Source organism: Sturnus vulgaris, chromosome 6, assembly GCF_052056855.1.
Source record: "Sturnus vulgaris isolate bStuVul1 chromosome 6, bStuVul1.hap1, whole genome shotgun sequence".
Classification (NCBI taxonomy): Eukaryota; Metazoa; Chordata; class Aves; order Passeriformes; family Sturnidae; genus Sturnus; species Sturnus vulgaris.
This window is the reverse complement of record NC_142248.1, coordinates 30895799-30920675: the sequence shown is the minus strand read 5'-3', so window position 1 is coordinate 30920675 and position 24877 is coordinate 30895799. Positions and strand designations below refer to the sequence as shown.

The 24877-nt window shown below is 35.8% G+C and overlaps 1 protein-coding gene across 2 annotated transcripts in view; it reads left to right on the top strand.

The window, feature by feature from the left end:
* GALC (galactosylceramidase) overlaps positions 1-24877 on the top strand; it is a 30975-nt gene that overhangs the window by 2096 nt on the left and 4002 nt on the right. The window contains exons 3-16 of one of the 2 annotated variants that reach the window (XM_014869848.2): positions 950-1013; positions 2880-2993; positions 4347-4486; positions 6636-6674; positions 11917-12047; positions 14257-14412; positions 16361-16485; positions 17644-17771; positions 18213-18302; positions 19529-19618; positions 19950-20094; positions 20475-20655; positions 22870-23033; positions 24415-24491. In XM_014869848.2, coding sequence (XP_014725334.2) covers positions 950-1013; positions 2880-2993; positions 4347-4486; positions 6636-6674; positions 11917-12047; positions 14257-14412; positions 16361-16485; positions 17644-17771; positions 18213-18302; positions 19529-19618; positions 19950-20094; positions 20475-20655; positions 22870-23033; positions 24415-24491 — 1644 coding nt within the window. Of the gene's footprint in view, positions 1-949; positions 1014-2879; positions 2994-4346; positions 4487-6635; positions 6675-9846; positions 9975-11916; positions 12048-14256; positions 14413-16360; positions 16486-17643; positions 17772-18212; positions 18303-19528; positions 19619-19949; positions 20095-20474; positions 20656-22869; positions 23034-24414; positions 24492-24877 lie in introns of both variants that reach the window. The other variant, XM_014869850.2, reaches the window with a different exon arrangement.

Here is a 24877-nt window from a genome sequence, read left to right as displayed (position 1 = left end):
CTCCGTGTCTTTAGTGTCAGTCAACTTTCATGATGGGAATGGGAGAACAAATGTGTAGCAAGTTGAAAACAAAAAAAATGTCAAAAAGAGAAATGGTGAAAATTGGAAATACTTTTGCTGTTAAAAGCAAACAAAAATGCCAAACTTGTAAGCCAAAAGAGATGCCGTCTATGCAGCATTTTAAAAAAATCAAATTGCGTTCTTATGTCTTAAAGCATTTTCTTAGGTACCAAAATTATACTTGGGTCATTCCATGGAGGACGCCAGCTTATTAGTGCTTATTAAAATAATGATTAATTGTAACTTCTGGCTTGAGCAACTTTTAAACCTCTAATGGCTGGAAGACCATATTGGCAGTAGAATCACTTGTATGAGCTTGAATTTTATATTTGGCTCCACCAGTCAGATGTCAGAGAAGGGGGATAGTGGACTAGCCAATTGTTTTCCACAATTGTGTTTTTTCCTCTTTTGCCAATATTCTGTAGTTTCCATATTATTCCTGACCTGTGTATATGCTTTTTCACATAAACAGTGTAACACTTTACAAAAAAGAATTAAAAATACTGACTTCAAAAATTTGATTTTAAAAGAAAACAAGTTTGACTTCTAATAACATTAAAAGACTGCTGCATTCCTCATATATTTTGTGTTCTGCTTGAAGAGTACTTTAGTATTTTCTTGAACATAACCTATTTAAAATCTGCACTGTTGTGGAGAAGTGTTGCTGATGGTGCAAGAGTCGCTGAAACTGTTTAAAGATCAACGTACTTTTATCTTGGTGGATTTTCTTTTGAAAAGCAGAAATTTATATAAACTCTCCTTTTATTTATAATGGGTGTTTAAAAAAGTAAAAAAATTGCATTTTAAGCATGCTCAAAATTGCACACTTGCTTATCTCATTCTTGTTAACAGCAGGGTTCTGTCTGTTTTTCTGTCTCTTTTTCCACAGCCAAATTTTGGTGCTTCTTTGCATATTCTCAAGGTAGAGATTGGAGGCGATGCACAGTCAACAGGTATGGATTTTGCATGAGAAGCATTTAACTTCTTATTTCAGTGGTGCTGTAATTAACATGTGCTGCACATGGAGCTGAGGCATGGAGATAGCTGAACTGAGTTACAATAAACCATATTGGTTTGTACAAGAGAGATTTACACCAACATTCTGGAAACAATTCTCACTATCATATGGTTATTATTCTAGAGCAAATGAGCTTTTCCTCCCTATGACAGGTTTCTGAGTTGCAGAGCATTTCTCACACATGAGTTTTGAAATACCAGCTAGTTGATTTCTTAAAAGATGAAATGCAAAGGCATCTGATCAGAAGCAGTTACATTTCTTTGATTTAATTAGCTTCAACGTTTCACTGGAGTGTCATTGGCTGGCACTAGGCAGTGTTTTTTTTCTTCCTGGGAAGAGTTGCAAATGAAGATGTCTTGATGTGATTTGCCTAGCCTACCTACTACATTTACAAACAGAAGGAACTATTTAGTAACTGGTGTGACCAAAAGCTGAGAAGCAGAGACTGCAGCTTGTATCTTTGTATTTTTCTCAAAGTAAATCTGGCCACATCAGGAATAGACTTAAAACTAGACACAGTTAACAAATAGAAAGCATAGAATCTGTTTTTGTGGTGTTATATATGTATATATAAGTTTGTGTATATATACACATTTTTTTCCCATAATGTCTGTGTTTTGTATAATTAGATACTGTTTTTCATTCTTGTGTTTACTTCACAGAAGTTAACATGCTGAAAAGTACTATGGGTTTGAGAGCTTGGTAGGGGGAATGGAATTGTCTTCAGGCATGCAAAGACCTCTTCAAACACTTAGTGCTGGCTAAGGAGAATGTCACATACTTGTGTGATGGTTTCCAGTTTCGGAAAGGAGAACAATAAGATGCACATATCTCAATGTAGTAGACTGCAGCTCTTCTGGCTTCAGAGGTGTGATCAGGAGTTCATTTGAAACGTGATATGAAGCCTAAATTTGGAATCTAATTGTTTTATGTCCCTGACAAACTTACACGTAATGAAGTGTTAGTAAGGTAAAAAAATCAATCCTATTTTCTGTGGTGAAATGTGCTGTTTCAGCAGATTTCATTTAAAACAAAGTCTCATTAGGAGAGGTCTCTGCATACGACTTAACATCAGTTGCATAATTGTTGCAGTCATGGACACAAGTTATTACTTGACTTTTACGTGTAAGGACTTCCCATGCAGCACTGATTCTTATGCACCTTTCTACTTTGTTTACTTTTGCTTGAGGAAATTCAGCACGTAGCATTCAATTCCAAAAACTTTTCAGCAGTCACAGAATACTGTGAAAGTTATAAACTAGATATTTTACTGTCAAAATGAAAAACCCACAGCCTCTTTCCTGTAATTGAAAAAAAATCGTGGTAATTCCATTCTTTCCTCTCCCTGGACTTGCCTTGTGCAGAAGGAACAAACTATAACCTTTTGTTTGTTTTTTGGTTTAGAGATAATTTGCTTGTGTAATGATTTTTTTTCCTCTTAATCTTAATGCTGTAACATTCCTAGATATGAGACAATAGCAAATATAGATTTAATGTTATCATAGCTAGGGATAGAAAATGCCTAATAATTAACCACAGCTGATATTAAAAGCAGGCAAAAACCCTTCAAAATAAAAATACTAAAATTATGCTAAGTTAATATGCTAAGAATGAAGGGTAGCAAATCTTGCATTTACCTCCCACTATTCCTTTGGCTCTGAAATGCATAGCAAGTAACTTGTGAACCATGTTGAAGATATGTGCTTGCATACTATGTTAATGAGCAATGCAATAAACTTTGATGTGTAACAGCTTATGACACAGAAGATAATTGTGAGCTACCTGTCTCTTTCCTTCCTAGATGGTACTGAACCCTCCCATATGCACTATGAAAATGATGAGAACTACTTCCGGGGCTATGAATGGTGGCTGATGAAAGAAGCTAAAAAGAGGAACCCCAAAATTAAACTGATTGGTAAATTGCTTTGAGCTTTTAGATTTAAATGCCTTTTATTCCCATGACCAAATTACCTATCTGATTCTTAACTAACATTTTAACAGGGAGATATTTTGATGTTGCAGTAGACAAAGTAGAATCTCTAATATTTGTTAAGCTTGTCTTGATGCTTGCTGTATTTTAACTTGTTACAGTAGCACAACATCCTGACAAGATGCATAAGATAACAAATGTCTAATAATTTGCTTGTATTAGTAATTAATGCTTTTAGTGTGTTGCAGCAATGAACGTGGTTGATTTATCATGAGAGATGAATTTCTGAATAATTGTGTAAAAAAATTTGGGAGGGATAAACTGAATTTAACTGCGAATATAAATACGAAAATCTTACACACACACTGCATTTGGTTAAATGTTCTTATTACAAACCAGTCATACACCCCTTTTCCACTGCAGCGATTCTGGTCTTCTGATTTGTCCTACATGTGTAGCTGAGTTGTAGAAGAGTTTCCTTTCTTCCTGTTTTGTTTGTGGGTATTGTGTGTGTTGTGACAATACAAATGTGGAATCCTAGGTTGTATTTTTGTATTTTGAAAATACAGAATGTATTTCACACAAAACAAGGTAAGAAATCTGCCAGTAAAAAGCTGTCTAATTTTCCCCACTTTCCAGGGGGCTTTACTATATCCAGCCGTGAAGCAAGGCTTGGTGCAGGATTTGCCAGTCAGGTTCTGTTAAGCCTACTATTTATGGCTAATTATAATTATTAATAATACCCCTCTTCCCTCACATCAGGCTCTCAACAAAGGAAGGATGGGTTTACTTCTAAATTAGTCTATGGTATCTTACACAAGTTGGCTGGACACTTAGCAGCACTGGTTAGATGAATTTGTTTTTCTTACTTACTACAGGATCCAGTGAACAGCAGAGACTTGGAAATGCTTTTTCATGATCCTAATCTTCCTTTGTTACGATCAGATCATCATGTGTTCTGAAATTCATGTTCAAGAGAGAAACAATTTTTCATGTTCTGTATTGACCCTTTGTCTTTAGCTTTGTAAATTTTTATCCTAAAATCTTCAGATTTTTAAACCTGTTAGAGCTAGTACCATAAAATTGACAGATTATATGTAGTCAATTATTCTCTAGTAACTAATGCTTCCTAGCTCATAAAAAAACCCCAAACCAACTATTAATTTCTTGATCATAATTTGTATTGCACCATACTCTGCAGTTAGATAAGTTACATTTCATTGTCTTCACTGGAACCAAGCAAATTTCAAGTGCGTAGTTATTTCTTTTTTTAAAGCTTATTGAGTAATGTAGATCAACCACTTACCTTATTAATTTGTTTTTCTTCTCTCTTTTCAGGATTACCTTGGGCATTTCCAGGATGGATAGGGAAGGGTGAAAATTGGCCCTATGACTATCCAGATATCACTGCTTACTATATTGTTTCTTGGATATTAGGAGCAAAACAGTATCATGGTTTGGACATTGATTATATTGGGGTCAGTAAAGCAAAATCTCCTGTATATTTTTTCTATCTTCATTCCTAAAATCTTGGTCTTGCCTCTCTTTTGTTGAAGACTGGAGGATGAGGAGGATGGCAAAAGAAATTTTTTTTTTTTGTAATTGCAGTTTTGGCTTGTACTGTTGCCAGGTGAAAGGCAGTAGTTGTGTTAGTTTACAGTCTTCCTGAAATGATGTCTGTTAAAGCAGAACAAGTGTCAAATGGTTCCTGTCTTCCCATTTCTAAAACAAAGTTACTAAAGAATTTGAGAGTTCTTTTTCCTTTTCTGCCTTGTTTGTTCTGCTTGCATTTCAGCGGCTTCCAGATAACAAAAAGCATCAGTTAACACAGTTTGAAGATCAGCTAACATGATTTAGCATAAAATATGGTTGTTATTTTGCAGAGGAGCAATCCTTTACAACTTTTTCCATTTTTACCTGCATTATATAGTAGATAAAAGTGCATGTTTTACAGTACAACTACTGTGTTGTCCTATATTGCAATATATGGAAGTAGTGAATGAATGTCTGAGAAAAAATATCATGAATTGGAGATGAGAGAGAGAAGCAGACAATCTGAAAAAACCCTCAAGTTCACTATTTGAGCCAGAAAGCGTGTCTAGGATTCCTGTAAAATCAGTCCCATACTTACTGGACACTTATTTTGGACTCTTAAATGTTTTGATATGAGAAGTTGAACTGCAGAAAAGCTGAAAATCACTTCAGCAGTCCAGAACAAAGCTCTAAAACTGGTTCCCATCCCTCAGAAGTCTGACCTTTCTGCTGCAACGTGGGGAGGTGTATCTCAGGTAGATCTCCTCAGGAATGCATCTCCCTTGATGTTGCTGGCTTATTTCAGTTGTGTCAGTCTTGCACTGTGGGTAACATAGTGATACTTCAGCAATTCAGTTGTGGGGACAGGGAGAACAATTGCTGTTATGTTTTTCTCTGTGTTTCTCTGTTTTCTACGTGTGTTTCTCTGCCGTGTGTTCTTGGAGTAGAAAGTAAGTTCTGCACTTCATGTATTTGAGTAATACTGACTTCGGTGTTATTACTTCACATTGATCAGCCTTCTAAATTCTCTCCTTCTAAGAAAAGCGAATTTCTGCTTATCCAGGCAATGTGGTGATATTGCATACTGTCTCGTTTCTTTGTGGGTATAATCTGAAATACAGGGAATCAGTGAGAGGTCTGTGAAGGCTCAGACTGTCAAAACAATTTCAATGCTATTATGGTTGTACATGGTTAGCCTTCACCACTCTTTTTGCTTAAGTACATGTTATGTATCATTATTTGCTCTATGATGAGATGAGCCTTTCAGTAAGTAATGTTTTGATTGGGTCATTTCTGAAGTTTCATGTTAGCATTTATAGAAAGATGTAGAAATACCAAAATCAATTGTACTCGCCCTATCTGCAGGAAATGTCTTGTACATCACTGGGTAATCTAAACCTTTATTAGTGAGTCACAGTGTTCATGTTGTGGTTAGAAAAGAAAAGGAGACAAGTTTTATATGTATGCTATAGACCAAAGGATTTGGTAGAAAGGAAGACCAGTGTTCCTGCTTTTGAATTTTGAGCTATGTTTAGCTTAAATCTCTTTCCGTAAAAGATGGAAAATTTAGAAATTAGCTCGTTTTGTGTCTGTTTACTTAAAATATGCTGGATCTCTTTTGTGTTCAAGCTTGGATGTAGTCCTGTGAATATTAGAAACAACAGTGAGCTTCATCGATTTGTTCAATATGTGAGTTATTCTCACTCTCCTGTGTCCTTGTGTTGCAACAGGGGCCCATTCATTAGGCCACACCTTGAAGCCACAGCATGTTTCTCAATGATTCCTAGCAAACTGTAGAGCCATTGGTAATGTAACACTGCTGCCATTGTAGAGCTCAAGCAGCTCTAGCATTCTTGTCAGCAAGAAGGCAATCAGGGGACCTTAGAGAAAGATAAACAAGCGGCTACTATGAACTTTCATACAGAATTTTCCCCAGAGGAGCCGATAACAAAACCAACCAGCACTTCCCTCTAGCACACGGAAACCATGGAGTTGATTAATGGATTCCATAATCTTACATATATATAAATAAAATCTTTAATTCTACATTGACATATCCTGATTTTTTAAATGGATTTTGCTTTCTCTTTATAGATATGGAATGAAAGGGCATTTAGTAGCAAATACATTAAGGTATGTATTCTTTTCTTATTTCATTGAAGTGCTTGTCATGCTGTTCACACAAACAATTAGCTTTTCTGAATTTGTGTAGGAAAGGAACTTAATTCTGTAACTATATCACTTACTGAACTCTGTTTCTTGTAGTTGCATGCATGAAAAGATAACATGTTCAGATATCTAGATTGTTTATTTTGTGTGTCTGAAACTGTTATTTTGAACTTTGGGCATTTCAGTGTATGCTAAATGTTAGGACTTCTAAATTTTAATGGAAGCTTCAGTTGATCCTACTATCATACAAACTTAAATCATCTGTATACCAGCTTGGATATAGCTAGAAGTTTAAGATCCAGAATTGCTTAAAAATCTGTAGCTAGATTCTGTGATTACAATACACTTAAATATTGCTATTAAACCGTAGTAAAGGCTCTGTGTTTTTAACTTTACAAAATTCAGTATCTTTTGTTCTAAAAAGCTGGAGGAACACAGCATTTCACATAACCAGCCTTGAGCTATCTCAATTAGAGCTATCTAATATTTCTCACTACTGAATGTTCCTGCAGCCCCCACTGCCCTGCTTTGAAAACTCTCTTCTGTTTGTTACATTGTCTTGCAGTGAAATTTTAAGCACAAGCTCCTGCTTTTTTCCTTTCCTTATTGTTGCTTTGAGGCTGAGACACAATGGCATTACCTCTTCTTGAAAGCAAACAAGACTCAGAAAATCATAGAATTGCTTGAGTTAGAAGGGACCTTAAAGATCATCCAGTTCCAATTTTCCTATCATGGTTAGAGACATCTTCCACTAGACCACATTGCTCAAAACCTCATCCAGCCTAACCTTGAACAATTTCAGGGATGGGGCATTCCCAACCACCTTGTCCTATCACTGCATGCTTTTGTAAAAAGTCCCTCTCCATCTTTTCTTGTAGGGTCCCTGAAGATACTGGAAGATAGTAATTAGGTCACCCCAAAACCTTCTCTTCAGGCTGGACAATCCCAAATCTGTGTCACGTCACCTTGACACTTTCTACTCTACTTGTCTTGGCTTCCTCATGTGGGGAGAAAGAATATCGAGGACAAACTTGAGTCTAGGGGCAACATTCCACTTTATGGCTTTTTGAATACTGTTGAATTGGGACTGAACATTTGGCTTCTAGAGCTGAATATTTAGTTTAAAATTTGATTTTAAAATCACCCAAATATTTACTGAGAAGTTTTGGCCTTCCTTCTACTGTATGTTAACTGATAAGGGGATTTAATTAAACACCTATTTTACCATTCTTTATCTTACAGTGTCACGTGGCACCACTTCTCTCATCAGCACGATAGTTCTATTTGCAGTTTGCCATTTCACAAGAAATCAATGTACTGAAATGTACTGCTGCACTCCAAACATTTTCTGTAATTCCTGTTAAATACATAACAGATAAGCCCTTAGTTATCTAGCTAAATTTTTACTTGTAAGATGTTATTCTAGATACTTCATCCACTAAAGCACTAGTTATGTTTCTTAATAAGTAGGAAAAAAAAAGAAAGAAGTGGAGATCTTCTAAATTCTTGTTCAGGAAGACCCTGTTCTTTCTGTTATATGAATGCTGGGTGTGAGGGAGCTGTTCTGTATATGTTATTGTGGAGTGCATTTTGGGTGCTTGCATTTCTATGTCCTTGGTACTTCTCTTTCAGCATGGAAATTCTACAACCATTCATTTCTTTCTTCTGAGCTGTCTCTGTGTTCAGGCAATTTTTCTGAGTATCTAGGTAGCTGGAATGCTTTAAATTGCAAGGACCTTCTAGTATTATGAATTTTTCTTTTGGTAGACTTTGTGTTTCAAAGGTTCCAAACAGCTGAACAGAACTTCATTGCTACTTTTCTTCTTTGTAAGTTTTATGTCTTAATTAGTTGTAGATCTAGGCTTAGATCTAGGTCTAAGTGTTCGTTGTCATCAACACTCAGAGTTTGATTTCTGTGCTTATTTGACTACCTGAAAAATAGAAATGCTCCCTATTCTTCTTTACATTGCCAGAGGGCTATTATAAGAAATTATTTAAGGGTTCATGCCTACTGATCTTTGAATCAAGTTGCAAAATCTTTTTTATGCATGCACACAGTATCATTCTTTTATATCTGAAATTGAAGAAAGCATTTCAGACTGTGGAGTCTGGACTTTACCAGATGCAGCTGTATTTGCAAGCTGCTGAAAATGTTTTTAATTTTTTTTCTTTTTTTTTTAATTTCTGGTCTGAGTTTTCACATAGTGCCAGCCCTCTATAAGTGTAGTTCATTCTTAACTATTAAGGCTGAGTATATTTTGTGTGGATATATTTTACCTAAGAAGTTTCACAGATAAATATGAGCTGTTTATCATCTCTAACAGTGCAATAGTAGAGAGAAGCTGGAAAGACAGAATAGGAATTTTCTTCTGCTGGCATGTTTGAATTCAAATTTGGTTGCCCTCAGTTTTGTTGTAAATATGCAATTCTAGGTTTGTTCATTACTTTCCCTGAAACTGAAACGTAAGAACCAAGTAGTGGGTAAATTTAAATATTAAACATTGAAAGCATCAAGGATTTTTTTTTTGTTGTTCAGTGAAGTAGGCAATGAAAAAAATGTTTAGGTTCTCTTCGCTTGAACAGAACAGATGATTGGCAGAGATTTCTGTTTGAGCTGCATGGATAGGGCTTTTCTATTTTAAAACTTCTATCCCTGGTTTTTCAATATACTTTTTTGGAGGATCAGGTTAACTTTTGCATCTGGTCACTTGGGGAGGTATGTCCACTTCCACATTTCAGCCAGCTGTCATTTTTAGATTAGCTTAACATGACTGACTTTATGGTAAATTCATTACTTTTGTGTAATACATGCCAGGGAGTCAGTAAATTCAAAGTGTCCAAGTGGAGTATATGTGTGCACATGTGATGTCAAAAGTTATCCAAGTGATGAGAAGCCCGTTTTTGTGTAATGACTACAGTGTCAATCATAAACCTTCAGTTTTAAAAATACTTACTATTAACTTTGTCTTAGTTGCCACCATAGCTCTTGTTTGAGAAGTGAGAACTTTACTTATCCATCTTGGTCTGTAAATAGAGGCTTCCACTGACTCCTTCCAAAGTTCTTGTTTTTAGTCTTAAATTTCATGTTGCCTTATTGATGAAGGCTGTACTTTAAGTGGTGTTATCTGTTACTAAGGTACTTCGACATTTTTTGGATAGACTGGGTCTGTGGAACGTTGGCATCATCGCTGCGGATGGAGATTGGAACATCTCAAAAGAGATGATAATTGATCCTTATCTTAATGATGCTATTGAGGTAGTCGGGTAAGTGTGGAAGAAGGGAGGCATTTTAAATATTGCTATTACTTCCTATTATGTAAGTCTTCATTTCCATTTTCAAGAGTCATTTATTCTTATTTCATACTTCCTAGCTGTTTTCCTTTTTTCCATCGTGTACAGCAGTGATGGATTATTCTTCCTTGTCTTTCTCTCTTTTTCAGTTTAGTACATGTATAAGCTGACCTTTATCACTCTGCCATCATTTCTTTCAAGTGTCCATTTGGGAGCTGTGTTTTAGGCTTCTTAGCACTAGCAAATGGTAGGAAACTTCTAACTAATCTGCATGTGCATGTTTCAAGTCAGAAAAACCTTAGGATTGAATTCTTGGTCTGCAACTGGTTTTCATTTTGCGTGAGCTTGAACTTTCAGAATGGAACTTATCACCCTGGGGCTTCTGTGGCTGCGGCTGAGATTTTTCTGGTCATATCTTAGAGCTAGAAGTTTCTGTATCTTGCTTATATCTCATAACAGATAATATTAGAAATGCACGCACTGAAGTAACATAGAAGTAAAAACAAGCATCCAAAGTTTGTGAACTAATACAGCGTATCTCAGTTTTGGCAGCTGGGAATGCCTTCTGTTGGTGTCTCAGCAAATGTCAACTCAACTGTTTGCCTTCACTCTTGTTCCATCATACACTTTTTTGCTACCTTGCTTCTTGCAACTTACTCTGCTGCTCTTGCTCTCTTTGTGGTTTCTCAAAATGATACATAGTTTTTAAAGAACTACATGTTCCCAGTGGAAATTACCTATACAGATACAAATCACTCACTTGTCTTACATTTGTTTACCTCTGTTGTTAGCCTTCTGTGATAAGAACATTCTTGTGGTCACTCATGTACTGTTTATCCTCTGTATGTAAGGAAGTATGATATGTTCATCAGAGTTTAAATGAATGCATGGCTCAAGGATTATAGCAAGTCAGTTAAGGAGGGATTTTATAAAGAAACTGCTTTTGTATGTGTTGAACTTGTAAACACCAATGACCTGAAAGTGGCTCCCTGAGAAATACCAATTACAGTGTCAGCATTGAGTAACTCACTTGGTTTAAAGCAAACTTAAAAATCTTAAGTTAGGCAAGACTTGCAGCTCAGCAGATGGATTAGGAAATGTTTTACTAATGATTTCCCTGGCAATACAGCTTGAAGAAAAAATTAACTATGTATGGCTCTTGTTTCTTTAAGAGCTGGGCAGAAACAAGGAATAGGAGTACCTGTTTTTGTTTGTGTCTTTAGAACCACAGACCACATGTTTTAGTTCTTCTCTAAAATGGAAGTTCTTTTTGTCAGAGGTTTTTCTTGAATGTCATACAGATTTTTCCCCAATTCCCCCACCACCACTGATCACAAAAAATGAAAAGTTAGGTTTTCTTGTGTAGTGGTTTTGTTATCTATCATTAAATTAGGGTTAGTACAAAATGAGAACACCATGTTTCTCACCCAATGCTGACTTTAAGGTGGTAACTATCCCAGAGACTTCTGCTGACCTAGTGAAAGATGATAGTATTTAGGTGTCTGTCCTTCAGATGCTCAGGTTCAGAAAGTTCATACACATCTTGTAGATTAACCATCAGCACTGGAACATTTAAGTGGCTAATCTGCAAATAGAGTATTTTGCATGAAATGTGATATGCTTTGTCTTTCGTGTCTGTAAAAGAACAAAACATTTTAAATTTTTCTTTTTATCCTGTATTTTGGAATTCGGTATGGTAGAAGAAGGTGTCTTTTGGGGTCACTTTGTGCTTGCTAATCTTGCATGTTTTGTTTGGTGTAACAGTTGTCCAAGTTGCAAAAACACGAATTGAAGCATAGTAGCTTTTCCCACTGAAGAAGATGCTGCCTTTCCCAATATAAAATTTTGACAATTTGAAAAACTTTTTTTTTGTTTGTCCCTTCTCTCTGTTCTTTGCTCTCCTTTTTTTTCCAAGCTGTTGAGGTACACATTGGATAAGCATGGTCTGGAGCAGGTGAGGATCATAGCCAGCGATAGACTGTGGGAGCCCATTTCCTATGTCATGATGATTGACTCTGAGCTCCACGGAGTGGTCGATGTCATTGGGTAGGGGGTTCTCTCTGTTCTTCTTTCTTGGTGGTTTGTTTATAGTTTGTCTTCATCTTATTTATAACTAACACAGCCAAAGCTTTACCTCTCTGTACTCTTACCTGCAAGGAAAGGATTAATACTATAAAATTTTCTTACTAACCCACGTCAAATCACACAACTCTTGTCCCAGTAACAGGCTCAACCTTTAATTGAATTAGGAATCTTTTATCATGTTGAAGATTCCTGTTGGGTGTGGTTGTACTCTTGATGGTTTGAAGGTTTTTTGGACAGCACTGTCTATTCTGAGGGTTTTGGTTACTCTTAACTGGTATGCAAAAAGTGCTTTAGCTTTACACATGGGTACACAGCCTTATAATTTCCACTGGTTAGTTATGGAAATGTTTATGATCCAGAAACAAATTTGGGCTGTGATTTTTCTTTGAGTTACGATGGCTTGATTCTTAGTTCCCGTTTTGTTTTGATGACAAATTTGTATTTGGAAAACATGCAACCAGCTGACTTGTTTTACTGTTCTGGGTTTTCTCATAATAATGTTTTACTAGTAGACTAAATTTGAGATTGATTACTGACTCAATGGCTGAATGGAAATGTGTGTACGAAACGTTCATTAACTTTTCATTTTACAATAGCTCTAAACTTTACTTACTAGGTACCATAAACTGACTCAATCACATGCTTCAAATGTGTCAGTTCCTTGCTTCATTCAAATTTGGGTCTTTTCCGTTCATCTTTATATATCTGAAGCGTAGGAGGTGTAGAAATGAAGGTTTTTTCTGCAAATACAGATAGGCAGTCATCTACCCTTGCAATTAATCCCTCCCCCCATTCTGAACATGAACAGTATCCTGGCAGTTTTTCTTAGGTGGAGCCTTGGATCATGCCTGGATGAAGCTCAACAGTTTATATGCTGTCTAAGTAAGCTGTATTTGCTTAACTCTTTTTAAGTGTAAGTTTTACATCCCTACTCTGATTCAGTCTTAAATTAAATACCCTCTTGTGTATTTCAGCTTTTATTGGGCAGGATACTAACACTGAAGAAACACCTTTTCAGGAATGTAGAAAGACAAATTATTCCTTCTCTGCTTTGTTTTTGCAAGCTATGCACTTTATGCCATTACAAAAACCTTTTGCTTGGTACTTAGGCAACACTTAGGTTTCCAAGCCAAAGAGGAATCTGTACAGCAGAGCAGAATGTAAAATTCCCACTATCTGTTATATTACCATTAGTGAAGGTATGTATGAAGGACTACAACACTGGGAAATGTCTCATTGTCCACTAGAGGGAAAATAATGAAAAGACCCTCAACAGTCAGCCTAGAAAAACTGGTGTTTCTTGTATTGTTACCATAAATGTATCAATTTGTCAAGTTGCAGGCTAATAGTAAAGGAAATAGTTTCATTTTAGTGTACATATTAAGTGTGTTCAGTAATTTGCTAAGTGAGGAAAATCACAACCCTATTTTCTCCAAGTGGTTTGAAAGGTTTTATTTCAGTCAGCAAATCTTGCACAGTGGGTCAGTGTTGTGATTGAGTATAATCAAAGTCTCCATTGGGAGAATGGATCTCTCCTCATACTAAGGAAGATCTCGAAAAGAAAATTAGCAATCATTATATGTTTCAATTATTATCAGTTTATACCTCTGTAACTTCTCTAGTCCAACTAACATGTTTTTTGAAACCTGAGTTTATTAAAAAAAGATGTACGAAACAGTCAAGTTCATGTTTAGTTCTAAGGACATGACATTTCTAAGACAGCTGCATTCATGCAGCTAAATTCTTAGCATAATGCCTAGTTCCGTATCTTAGTCTTGGTTTTACATTATTTATGGTTTTGTTTAAGATAGTATGAGTTAGCATGTATTTTCTCTATTCAGCACATTATGGTAATATGTCCATCTTCAAGCTCAATTTCAGGACAGAGATTTGCTTTAGCAAGCTGTGAAAATTGCGTGGTATCTGTAAATCTGTGTTTATCTATATGCTACCGTGTAGCAAAAGAAATAATCTGATGTAAATACAATAAGCTCTGGAATGATACAGCTCCCCCTTGTTCAGTTTTCTTGTACTCCACTTGTGGTATTCCAAAGAAATTTTATTTTTCATTTTCAGTTTAAAGGAAGTCAATCATTCCTGCTATATGTACTTCCAACCTTCGATTTTCTTTTTGTACTAAATGTTCTTTGTCTCTCAAAATATTGTGTAGGGCTCATTATCCCGGGACAAAAACAGTGCAAAATGCCATATTAACTGGGAAGAAACTGTGGTCGTCAGAAGATTACAGTACTTTCAATAATGATGTTGGTGCAGGCTGCTGGGCTCGGATCCTGAACCAAAACTACGTGAATGGAAACATGACCTCGTAAGTGCTGGACACTGCTGCTCCCTTTCACAACTTGGGGTGTAGGAATTATTTAAAGGACTGTATAACACATCTGCTCTGGTGAGAAAACAGGTAAACTGAAAGTCACCTCAATGTGGTCTGAATTCTAATATGGTAAGATAGAGGTCAGAACAGCAGACTTCCTTTCTGGGGTAGAAGTCCCACAAATTTCAATGTATTCTTGTTTCCCAGCAGTCAATGATTTATGCAGTTCATTTTTGATGCCTTTGAGACTGATGATAATTATTAAAAAGAGAACATTCTTAAGAGAGCTAACAGTGAAAAATATTGGAGGAAAATAACAATAAAACTAATTTATCATATTTTTCTTAAGGTCTTTATTAGATTGTCTTCAGTGAAGCACATAATTAGAGTTGTAATTATAATTACAGATATAATTATCTAGTTTTTCCATACAACTTCTTCCTCAGAATCCATTCTTAAACGTGCTGTCTTTTGATAAATTTACTGTTTTCTTTCCAAACTGAAAACTGTAAAAAAAAGTTCTCTTTACTGGGAAATTACATAACCCAGTTTTAGAAAAGAATAGAAAATACAGTTTGTTTCTGGTGCAACAGCTGGTAATCTGAAAGAAAAAGTTTGATTAAAAAAAATGTAGGCATCAAGATGTAAGCAAAATTATTCAAAGCTTTCTAATTCTTTGTAACTTCATTCTGGAAAAATAAAGAGAAATCTTGTCTGTTGCTTCAAGTGGAGTGCAGGAAAAATCATTGATACTTGTAAAGGAAAATTTCTCCAGTCACCTGGTTTATACAAATCTTTTGTCTTCTCTGCAAGCTGAAATTTTCGAACAGATTAATATTTCCTGCATAAATTCCTGATCATTCTACTTGCTTCTTAATCCTCATATACTTCAATATCTTAATTTGAGGTCTTTATTTTCCAATTATTTTTCTATTTTTCCAAGTCCAGATGTCCAAGAGTGAAGTTATCTTGGCTTCTATACTAAAACCAAAATCTTTATGACGAAAGGCAGCTTATCTTTCTGCTGTTTGTTTTCCTTTCAACTTCCTGAAGTTGAGTTTCCTACTTTGCTTTCTAAGTTTGAAATAAACAGAACAAGTTTGATGTGAGCAAGTTGAGTTTATAATTCAAAAGTTGTTTTATTTTATGGTCACGTTTTTGTAGACTTGCCAGATCTCTTCTGCATGTATGTATAGTGTGATAAGTCTGTGGAAGGGACTTTAGAACGAGGCCTTTGTACTCACCTGTATGCAATAGCAAAACAGATTGACAGCTTTTGCCTTCTACTTAACTGCTCTGTTAAGATGTATTTCCATACTTAAGGCCTAGAGGTATTAAGTTTAAAGTCTTGCAAAACGTTTTCAAATGAAGCCCAAATCAAAGTGTGTGAAGTGATTATCCTTGTCAGGATAGAGCAATAACTCCTGGAGGATAGCTGGTTAAAGTTGTTTTCTGTTTGTTATATGGATAAAGATAAGATTTTTTTTTTGGTGGTACTTAACTGCTTCCCTAAAAAACTTCACCCAAAACAACTACCACCATGCACAAAAATAACCAATCAATCACAAAAACGTCAACCAAATAACACCCAGCCAAAAGCTTTAGATTTTGCTAACAAAATTTTTTCCCTTCAGAACAGGAAAAAACCCCAAACAAATGGAGTCTTTACCCTCAATATGTATTTCTTTTAATGTAAAACTTTTTGTGGTGCTGTAGACAGAGAATTTACCACCAGTTTTGGAAGATGTTCTCGACACTGGAAACTGATTTGCTTTACTTTCCTCTCCTGTAGGTTTTCTTTTTCCTTTTATCTAGAAGGATATTTCCTCCATCCCCCATATTGTTTTCATTGTATGCTGGAGAAAAAGGAGGAATGGATTCTTGTGCTAAGTTAAACTAACACTATCCACATGAACGGAGAAAACCTCTGTTTTTCTTCCAGAACAATTGCATGGAACCTGGTGGCCAGTTATTATGAGGAGCTGCCCTTTGGTCGATGTGGATTAATGACAGCACAGGAGCCATGGAGTGGGCACTACAAAGTTGAATCTCCCATCTGGATTACAGGTGAAAATTTTGCAGTTATAAGTTGGTGCTGTGACACCAAACATCACTGTATTTTTTGAAGCCTTTTGTTTGGTAGTTTTTTGTGTGTTATTTTTTGTACCAAATTGAGGTAGACTTGTGGAAAGTTTTGTGAATACATTAGGAAAGAAGAAAATAATCTAATTTCAATAGAAAGCTGAAAGATATAATAGTAAGGGAAATGTTTATACTTGACCTTTAGCTGTATCAGAAATGAATAAGCCTTTATAGCTGTTACTACTAAAATATTTTGATCTGAAGTGCCCATAAAAGGTTAATGCGCTTTCCTGTTTCCTTCCCCTTTTTTATTTTTTATCTTTGGTTATCAATCAATTCCATTTGGTACTTCTCAATTTACGAAAATGGAACAAAGAACCTCTGTTCTTTTCCTGCTTGACATTTTGGCTTGTGTAAATCAGCATTTCCTTGAGCTTGGGGAAAGTGAAGCATGTTCATGTAGTGTCCGTGGACACACGGATTCACTGGCTACTCTGTAGTCCTGTAATATTTTACTATCTTTGCCACAGTTCTGCAGAGCAACTATGCAGTGCCATGAAGGAGGAACAAGACAAATGCTTTAATTTTCCTTCTTCTGCTAGTTACCTATATATATATAAAAGCATTAAAAGAATAATGGCCGCAGTTTCTCATGAACAGAGCAGTTGAGCAGTTGTTCGTGTGTCCATGTTGCTCAGGATTTTCATGATCTGGGTCATATTCTTCTTTGATAGTTACACTTACTTTCTGAAAACCCTACTTATTTAGTTATTCCTCATGGAATTGCCCATTTGTGTTTTCTCTACTTTATTTAAAGAAAAAAAAAAAGATTTGGGAAAATCTGAACTGTGATGAATATTCAGATTGAATGGACATAATTACCTTATATAGTTTGCACCTAATGTCTAAATAATTGCTATGATTTTAACTGCCACAGTGTTGATATTTTAAATTTTGCCATAATTAGTATAATTCTTTTAATCTTTCCTGTTATGTAGGTTAATTTTGTTTTGGAAGTTCTATTACTTTCTTCCCCAAATCAGGTTACAGTTTTGTCAGCATGTATGAGAGAGAAATTTAATTAAGCCTACAAATGGTACCATTTTTATTAAGTCTTAATTATTGTATTCTGATTTGTCTCAGCACACACCACACAATTTACTCAGCCAGGCTGGTCATACTTGCAAGTGGATGGACACTTAGAAGGAGGTGGGAGTTTTGTAGCTCTGACAGATGGCCTAGGGAACCTTACCATCATCATTGAAACTATGGTATGTGCATCAGCAATTCCAGTGGACTAGAAAAGTTACAGGAAATGTTTTGTTGTAAATAACTTGTCTTGATTTACATATTTCAGTATCTGTGAATGTTCTTTGATATTATTAGTGAGTTCACTAGAGGTCGTTTTTTCTATCTGAATTTTAAATACCTAGTTGAGACTTCCTGGAGGCCAATGTATATGCCATCTTTAGCTTTTTATTACACATAAGTTTTAATTGTATGACACACTCGGAGGAAGTTATATCATATACTTTCTTAAAATCTCTATTCAAAATAAAATCATTAAGCTACTGTAATTGCAGCTATTAAGGTAACAGAGAAATAAATGATTGCTCTTTCAATTCTATGCTGTAGGTTTTTCATGAATATTGCCATGTGTTGCATTCTAGTAATGTATGTCTCTTCTGTTACATTTATTTTTTTTTCTTCAGAGTCATAATCACTCTAAATGTATCAGACCTCCATTGCCAAATTTCAGTGTCACACCTCAGAGAGCAACTTTCTACCTCAGAGGGTCATTTGTAAGTAGATCTTGAATACATTTGGTCAGCCTTGTCAAATGAATTACATGCATTGAAATACATGCAAGTCAGTTTCACAGGTTAGCAAGAAATTAACAGTCTCCAGTATTGGAGATGGCAATGTCATAACTGAAATTGCTGTAGAATTGCTGCCTCCCAGTCTAATCATCTGTATATTTGGAAGAAATTTCACAGGACAAAAATGCAACTAATCTTTTCTTTAGAATTTATTCCAAGCTGGGTGCTCTGACATGCTGACATAGTTTGTTGGGACAGCACAGCCGTGGCCTTTCTAGTTATCAGTTATTTTCAGGGGAATAGCTGTAGTTGATTTTATACTGTACGTTTTGTTGTTGTATCCTGTGAAGAGACAGTTTGAGAATCTCGCAGTTGTTGATTTGTTTAATCTTGCTAAAGTAAATTTCCCTCTGAAACGTGAACAAAACTTTCACAGTGTAAACTGCAGGGAGTTATTTTTAGTTGATTCGGATGATTCATTCTCAGAAATTGACAGTTACTTATTTGGAATTCTATTTTGATTATTTTGGCAGTAATAATTTCCTTTAGGAGGAGATAATTTGAATGATACTTTTGGCAATAAAATGGTTCGCTTAGGAAAAGTAGTTGATTGTCAATTTGGATACACAGCTCCCTTTTGGGGAAGTATCAGATGGGTTATTCAAACCAAGCTCTAGGTCGTTTGCTTTGTTGTTGATGTTGATAACTGAAAAGAAATTATAGGGGTTAGGTGTGATTAAAATCTGATAACTAATATAGTTGATATGCTGTAGTATTGCAGAAGGCTGGAGACATGTAAGCAAAATACTTTGCTCAAAAATTAAAGTCAAAGAACTAGCAACTAGACTGAAGGCCTCGTAAAAGTGAAACTAGCAAGATAATGTTTCAGTCTAGTTACTTCTCAGAAGAGAGCTTGTATCCAAGGTGTATTTTTGGTGATAGAGAAGCTAAAGGTTGTGTCTGTGTTTGCAGTGCTTTCTGTCTTTATGAGCAACATTAGGGCATGTTAGGACAATGTCTTATTGATGTACCATCTATAAGAATGTAAGGCATATGTAATGGTGAGCTGAATAGAGTTGTGGCCTCTAATGTGATCAACAGCTTTAAAATAACCAAAATTAGACACTCATAGAGGACTGGTATTTCTCAAGAAGGTTGATTATTTTGCTGTTGTTGTGTTTTAAATTGTGTAGTGTGTTCTATTCTAGTATATGGTGGAAACCCTTCAAGTGTGGCATTCTAGACTTGATTTTGAATCTGGAAAATCCAGTCTTTTCCAGCAACTCCATCCTGTAAAGGTAAGGTTATCAGTTTTAATTACAGTCTCTCTGCAGTTTCAGGTGTGTCTTCCCTCTCTGGTGCAACTCCTCAACTTTCATGCTTAAACTGCATATATAGGGCATGTTTTAAGGCTGTTTGACTGCAGTTTTACTGGCTATATGCAAGCTTATCTGGAGATAATAGTTTGGGAAAAAGGAGTTTTAAAAATAGCCCAGAGATATTTAAATGCTGAGGCAAGAAGATGGGATTTTTACCTTAAATCAGGATTTCAGAGGATCTTCTTTACTTCAGGAACTTGAGTATTATGTAATTTAGTTGTTCTGCAGCTTGAGTTTTCTTCAATTCCAGGTATGGAAGGGAAGATTTTCTTTAGATCTAAATGTGGATGAAGTCTACACTTTAACCACACTCAAGACAGGATGGAAATGTGAATTCCCAGAGCCACCTCCTCCTCAACCCTTTCCTTCAAATTACAGAGATGATTTCAATATACGTAAGCCAGAATTCTCTTACCTAAAAACTTAATTCACACAGAGATATAATTGTAATGCAGGAAGGCAGTAAGTTATGCTATTTGAATCCTCTATATGAGGTAGCCTGAAGATCTGTTTTATTTTTTTTTTTGTTATATGTGTTTTTCCAGCAACTTACACCTGTATGAGTGTACACCTTATACTTGCAATGAGCTGTATTTAATTTAATGTCTTACCTGGTGTTCATGAGTTTGCAAAACCAGTGTCTGCTTAAAAGCTTCCATTTTGGGGACAGCAAGTCAAAAATCAGAGAAAATTTTCAGGGGAAATTTCTGAAAACAAGTTCACCGAAGAAAAACAGAATGTTTTAGAGTTGATGTGTATTTTATTTTCTGAACAGGTAATCCACCTTTCAGTGAAGCCCCAAATTTTGCAGATCAGACAGGTGTATTTGAATACTTTGTAAATGCTTCTGACCCAGGAGATCATGTGTTCACACTCCGCCAGGTGGTGGTTCAGCGGCCCATCACTTGGGTTTCTGATGCAGACCAGACCATCAGTGTCATAGGAAATTTTAAGTGGTATGTAAATACTATTTTGTAGTGGCATTTGGGAAAATGTCCTCACCAGTGTGAGTACTGGTCTGTTAATCTGTCTCAAGCCTCATTTCTCTTGAACAGAGGGCTTCTGCTATTGCCTTCAGATTCTCTGTAGACATGTAGGAATGATGATTCAGGCACTTTTAAAAGCCATTGGGCCCTGCTCAGGGCCAAAGGTCAACTGTGTCTGACTAAATGACTCTTAAAGGATGGGGAATCCACCGCATTTCTTGGTTGTTTAGCCTAATGCTGCACTGTCTTAAAATGTTTTTTTCCGCTTATATCCTGCTGGGCATATTTGTTCAAGCTAATTTTTTACACTAATGGATCTGAGTTGGCATACTAGAAACACCAATGTGTGCCCTGAGTTTCTTAGTTTGGACCAAGGAAAGGATTAATTTAGAATTATGTAATTTTGAGTTATCTGCTAGCAGTTTGATCAGTCTCATAACTCTCAGACTATTTCATTCATAATTCAGTTGTATTTGTTGCAGACTGCCATCTTCTGAGCAGTTTGTAGAATTGTGTGGATTTGATGCCAATGCTACTTCAACCATTTTTATTTCTGGGTGAAAGTAACTGAGGTTTACTGCTTTGATAAAAGTATGGCTCTACAATTGCAATTCTTTCTAGGAGCTAAAAAAATTGCTAGGAGCTACAATGATGGTAATTCAGAATCAAGCAGCATATTTTACAGTAGTGTTTATTTAAAATTAATAAGCATTTGGGAAAGAGCCTGTTAACTAATTATGCTTTTGGTAGTCATAAAAAGCTTCATGCTTAAAACTCTCTTCTGCTTAGAAGCCTAGCCTAAATTCTTTTGATACATTCTTGAAAATAGCCATGCTGTCAGGATTTTTTCACTTTAGTTAGATCCTTGATCTGGCAAATGCTTTTTCAGAATGTGCTTCATACTTCTAATTTCAGGCCTGGAGATGTGTTTGAATCACTTTGATCCAAAGCCTGGAAGAATACCCCCCTCTTGTACTTGGAGGTTGTTCTTCAGTTATCTGATGTTTTCTTTTGCAGCCTTCTGTTAGGAAAAATCTCATATTCCCCCTATAATCAACTTTCCCTCATTGAGTAAATCATGTTTAGCAATTCCTATAACAGCTACATAGGACTTAAATTACAGTACTGAGATTCCTAAAAACTTATTATTATTTTATTTTGGTTCTGGTTCTTTCTGAGTCTTCATCTTGCTTTCAAAACCAAGCTTGCTTCCTGAATATTCAGTTTATTATTAAAATTTTACTGGACTGTAACTTTTCATAATGGTAGTCCTCAATTTCAGGCCCTCAAGTTTGTTTTCTTCATCCTCAGTTTAAGACTCAACTTGTTCCTGGCAGATACTTTCAACAACGAGCACACCTGCTATTGAAATTCTGAGCCAATCTTGCATTAAATTTCACTGTGGGATGATACTTTACTTCAGTTGTCAATGGCAGTTTATCATGATTCAATTTCAGGACTATTCAGTTGGTTTTAGTTTGGATTTTAAATTCGTGCATATGAAAGGTTTTTGCTCTCTTATTTTAATGTTTTTCTCTGATGGTTTTATTGAATCTAGGTATATTCTGGAAGTATTACTATGTAATTATTTCTGTATTGCTTTGAGTCTCTTTATAATGGCTTAAGGAAAATGTCGGGGGTGTCTTCTTTGATAAATGGGGGGGCAAGAAAGTAATCTTGTTTGTGTAATGACTGTATATTCAAGAATCAAGAGCATTACATTCGGATAAAAACTCAGGTTGTTCTTACTAATATGTTAGAGGTGAGAAGAAAAGTTGCTAGAATAGATATTTGCTGAATCAGTTTTCAGATGAGCTGCTGTCACAGCCTTTTCACATTCTGTAAATTATTATTCTGTAAATAAGTAACTTACTTATTAAGTGACCTTGTGACTGTATCTGTATTACAAGTGTTCTCAGATGTGGGATTAGAGGGAAAGAATTTTTATGGTTGAAAGCCTTGTAGTGCAGCTCTGGGGAGGAGGAAATTGTGTAAATTTTCAAGGTGCTATTTGATGATTCTAGTATTACTTTGCTTTATTCTTCTTTACAGCTCTCATTGCATGCATAACACAGTGCTTTACTGTTGAGCTGGACTATAATCTCGGGAAATCAAATAATTTCTAATACTGCCTACTCAAAAAAAGGATTCCTGCCTTGTTAAAACACGAAACTTCTCTTACAGGGTAAACATAACAGTCACTTGTGACATCTACATAGAAAAACCTCGTGATGGAGGCGTGTTCATTGCAGCAAGAGTTGACAATGGTGGGATATATGTGAGACGTACCAAAGGAGTTTTCTTCTGGGTTTTTGCAGATGGCAGCTACAGAGTCACTGGTGACCTAGGTAAGCAGCTCTTTGCAAAAGTGAATGCTGGAGTATGGATATGTCATTTTGATAACTTTGGTAGAAATGGGTAACATTCAGATTTTATAGTTCATTTGTCATTACTATGAATTTAACCTGTTGTGTTCTAGTGATGGCCACTTTTCATATGTGGAGAAAGCATCTGAAGGCTACTGGCTGGCCCATTTCTCAGACCCAGCATTCTGGAGTTTTTGTTTTTCCACTGACGAAGTCTGCTTTTTACACTAGCAAATATGAACTATTTTGCTTTTCATAAATACTCTGCTACAATATTAATTACAGAAAAATTTGATCTGTTTTCATAAACTACACATAAAAAAAATCCTGATTGACCTGAAATGGCTTTTCTTAGAGTTGAAGTCACTGTACTTATATCTGGCTTAAGTGATGATCATAAGTGGCCTTCTGTTTCCTCAAATTATGCATCCTCCTCTTAGTGTAGCTCAGTGGGGTGAGCACATGTTCTGCTTATGATGCTAATAGTCATGTCATCTGTAGAGCGCTTGACAGGCACATGGAAGAGTATATGATAATACTTCATCTGTAGCTAAATGTTAACATACCAGTGCTCCCTGGGGAAATTTTGCAATGTGTAATTCCATAAAAACTTAAGTTTCAGCTGTATGGAAATGCATATTTGTGTTTAGGATTGACTTAATTTTTTATTTGTAATAAGACCTAGCAACATTACCTGATTAGTTTCTCAGGCTGTCAGAAATAATTTTTCCTAGATGAAATGAGTGGATTTTGATCAACCACCCTGTATTTCTGAGACTCTTGCTACACAACATGATATTTTTTTCTGTACAGTTATTTTCAGTCATCTTTTTATTTTTCTAGAAGGGAGCTTGAATGTTAAATTATCTTGCAGCAAAAACTGTCTACTGAATAAATGAAGACTTGTAGCACTTAATTTTTTTCAGGTCTTCATCTTCTCTCCAGGTGTCATTCACACCTCATTTTTGCTTAGCTTAAATTTTGGGTAAAACTAAGCAACATGATAGTATGGCAACTCAAACCCTGTGATTTAAAATAGTTACAAACAATACATAAACAAGAAGATCTATAGAAGAGCAGAGTGATAGCTACTGTCATACTTTGTGAACCTGTACTCTCCATAGAGTGAATCCTCCATAGAGGATTTCAGTGAGAAAACAATTTTGGCAAAACAGGAGAATGTACTGATAATGCAGAGTCCAGGTTTGCATATTAATCCTTCCAAGCTGCAACTGAAATTGATAAAATGTCAATCCTCAACACTGCTGAAAAATAGATATTATAATCCTTTTGCTGGCTTGGTATTTATTAGTTTCAGCAAAGGGCTGAAGTAACACTTTGCTAACTTAAGCTTATTTTGCAGCTGGGGAAGAAATATTAATGAAAGGACTTGCTGGTGTCCGGGATAATGCATGGCACACACTTACTCTCAACATTCAGGTAAGGACACAGGCAAAAAGCAAGGAAACCAGTTATGAAACCTCCAGTCCAAATGGTTTAGACAAAACTGTGCTATATTATTGATGGTGTACTTGCATTAGTTTACCCTATCAAAAATGTACACAATATCTGTTGCATTACACCAATATTAAAATACCATACTGAGTTCTGCTGCCGGTATTTTAAAAGAGATCTTGAGAATCTGTACAAGGTACAAAGATAACTGGAAAGCTGAATTGAAAGCTGGAGGTAGAAGGGTCAGAGAGGCAAGTCTCTTATTTAATCTGACAGAAAAATGATGGCCTGCCTTCCTGTTCTTAAGACTGTCAGTAAAATACTAAGGCATCCTGTGTTACAAATCTGCCTCCCACCAGTTCCCTTTGCAG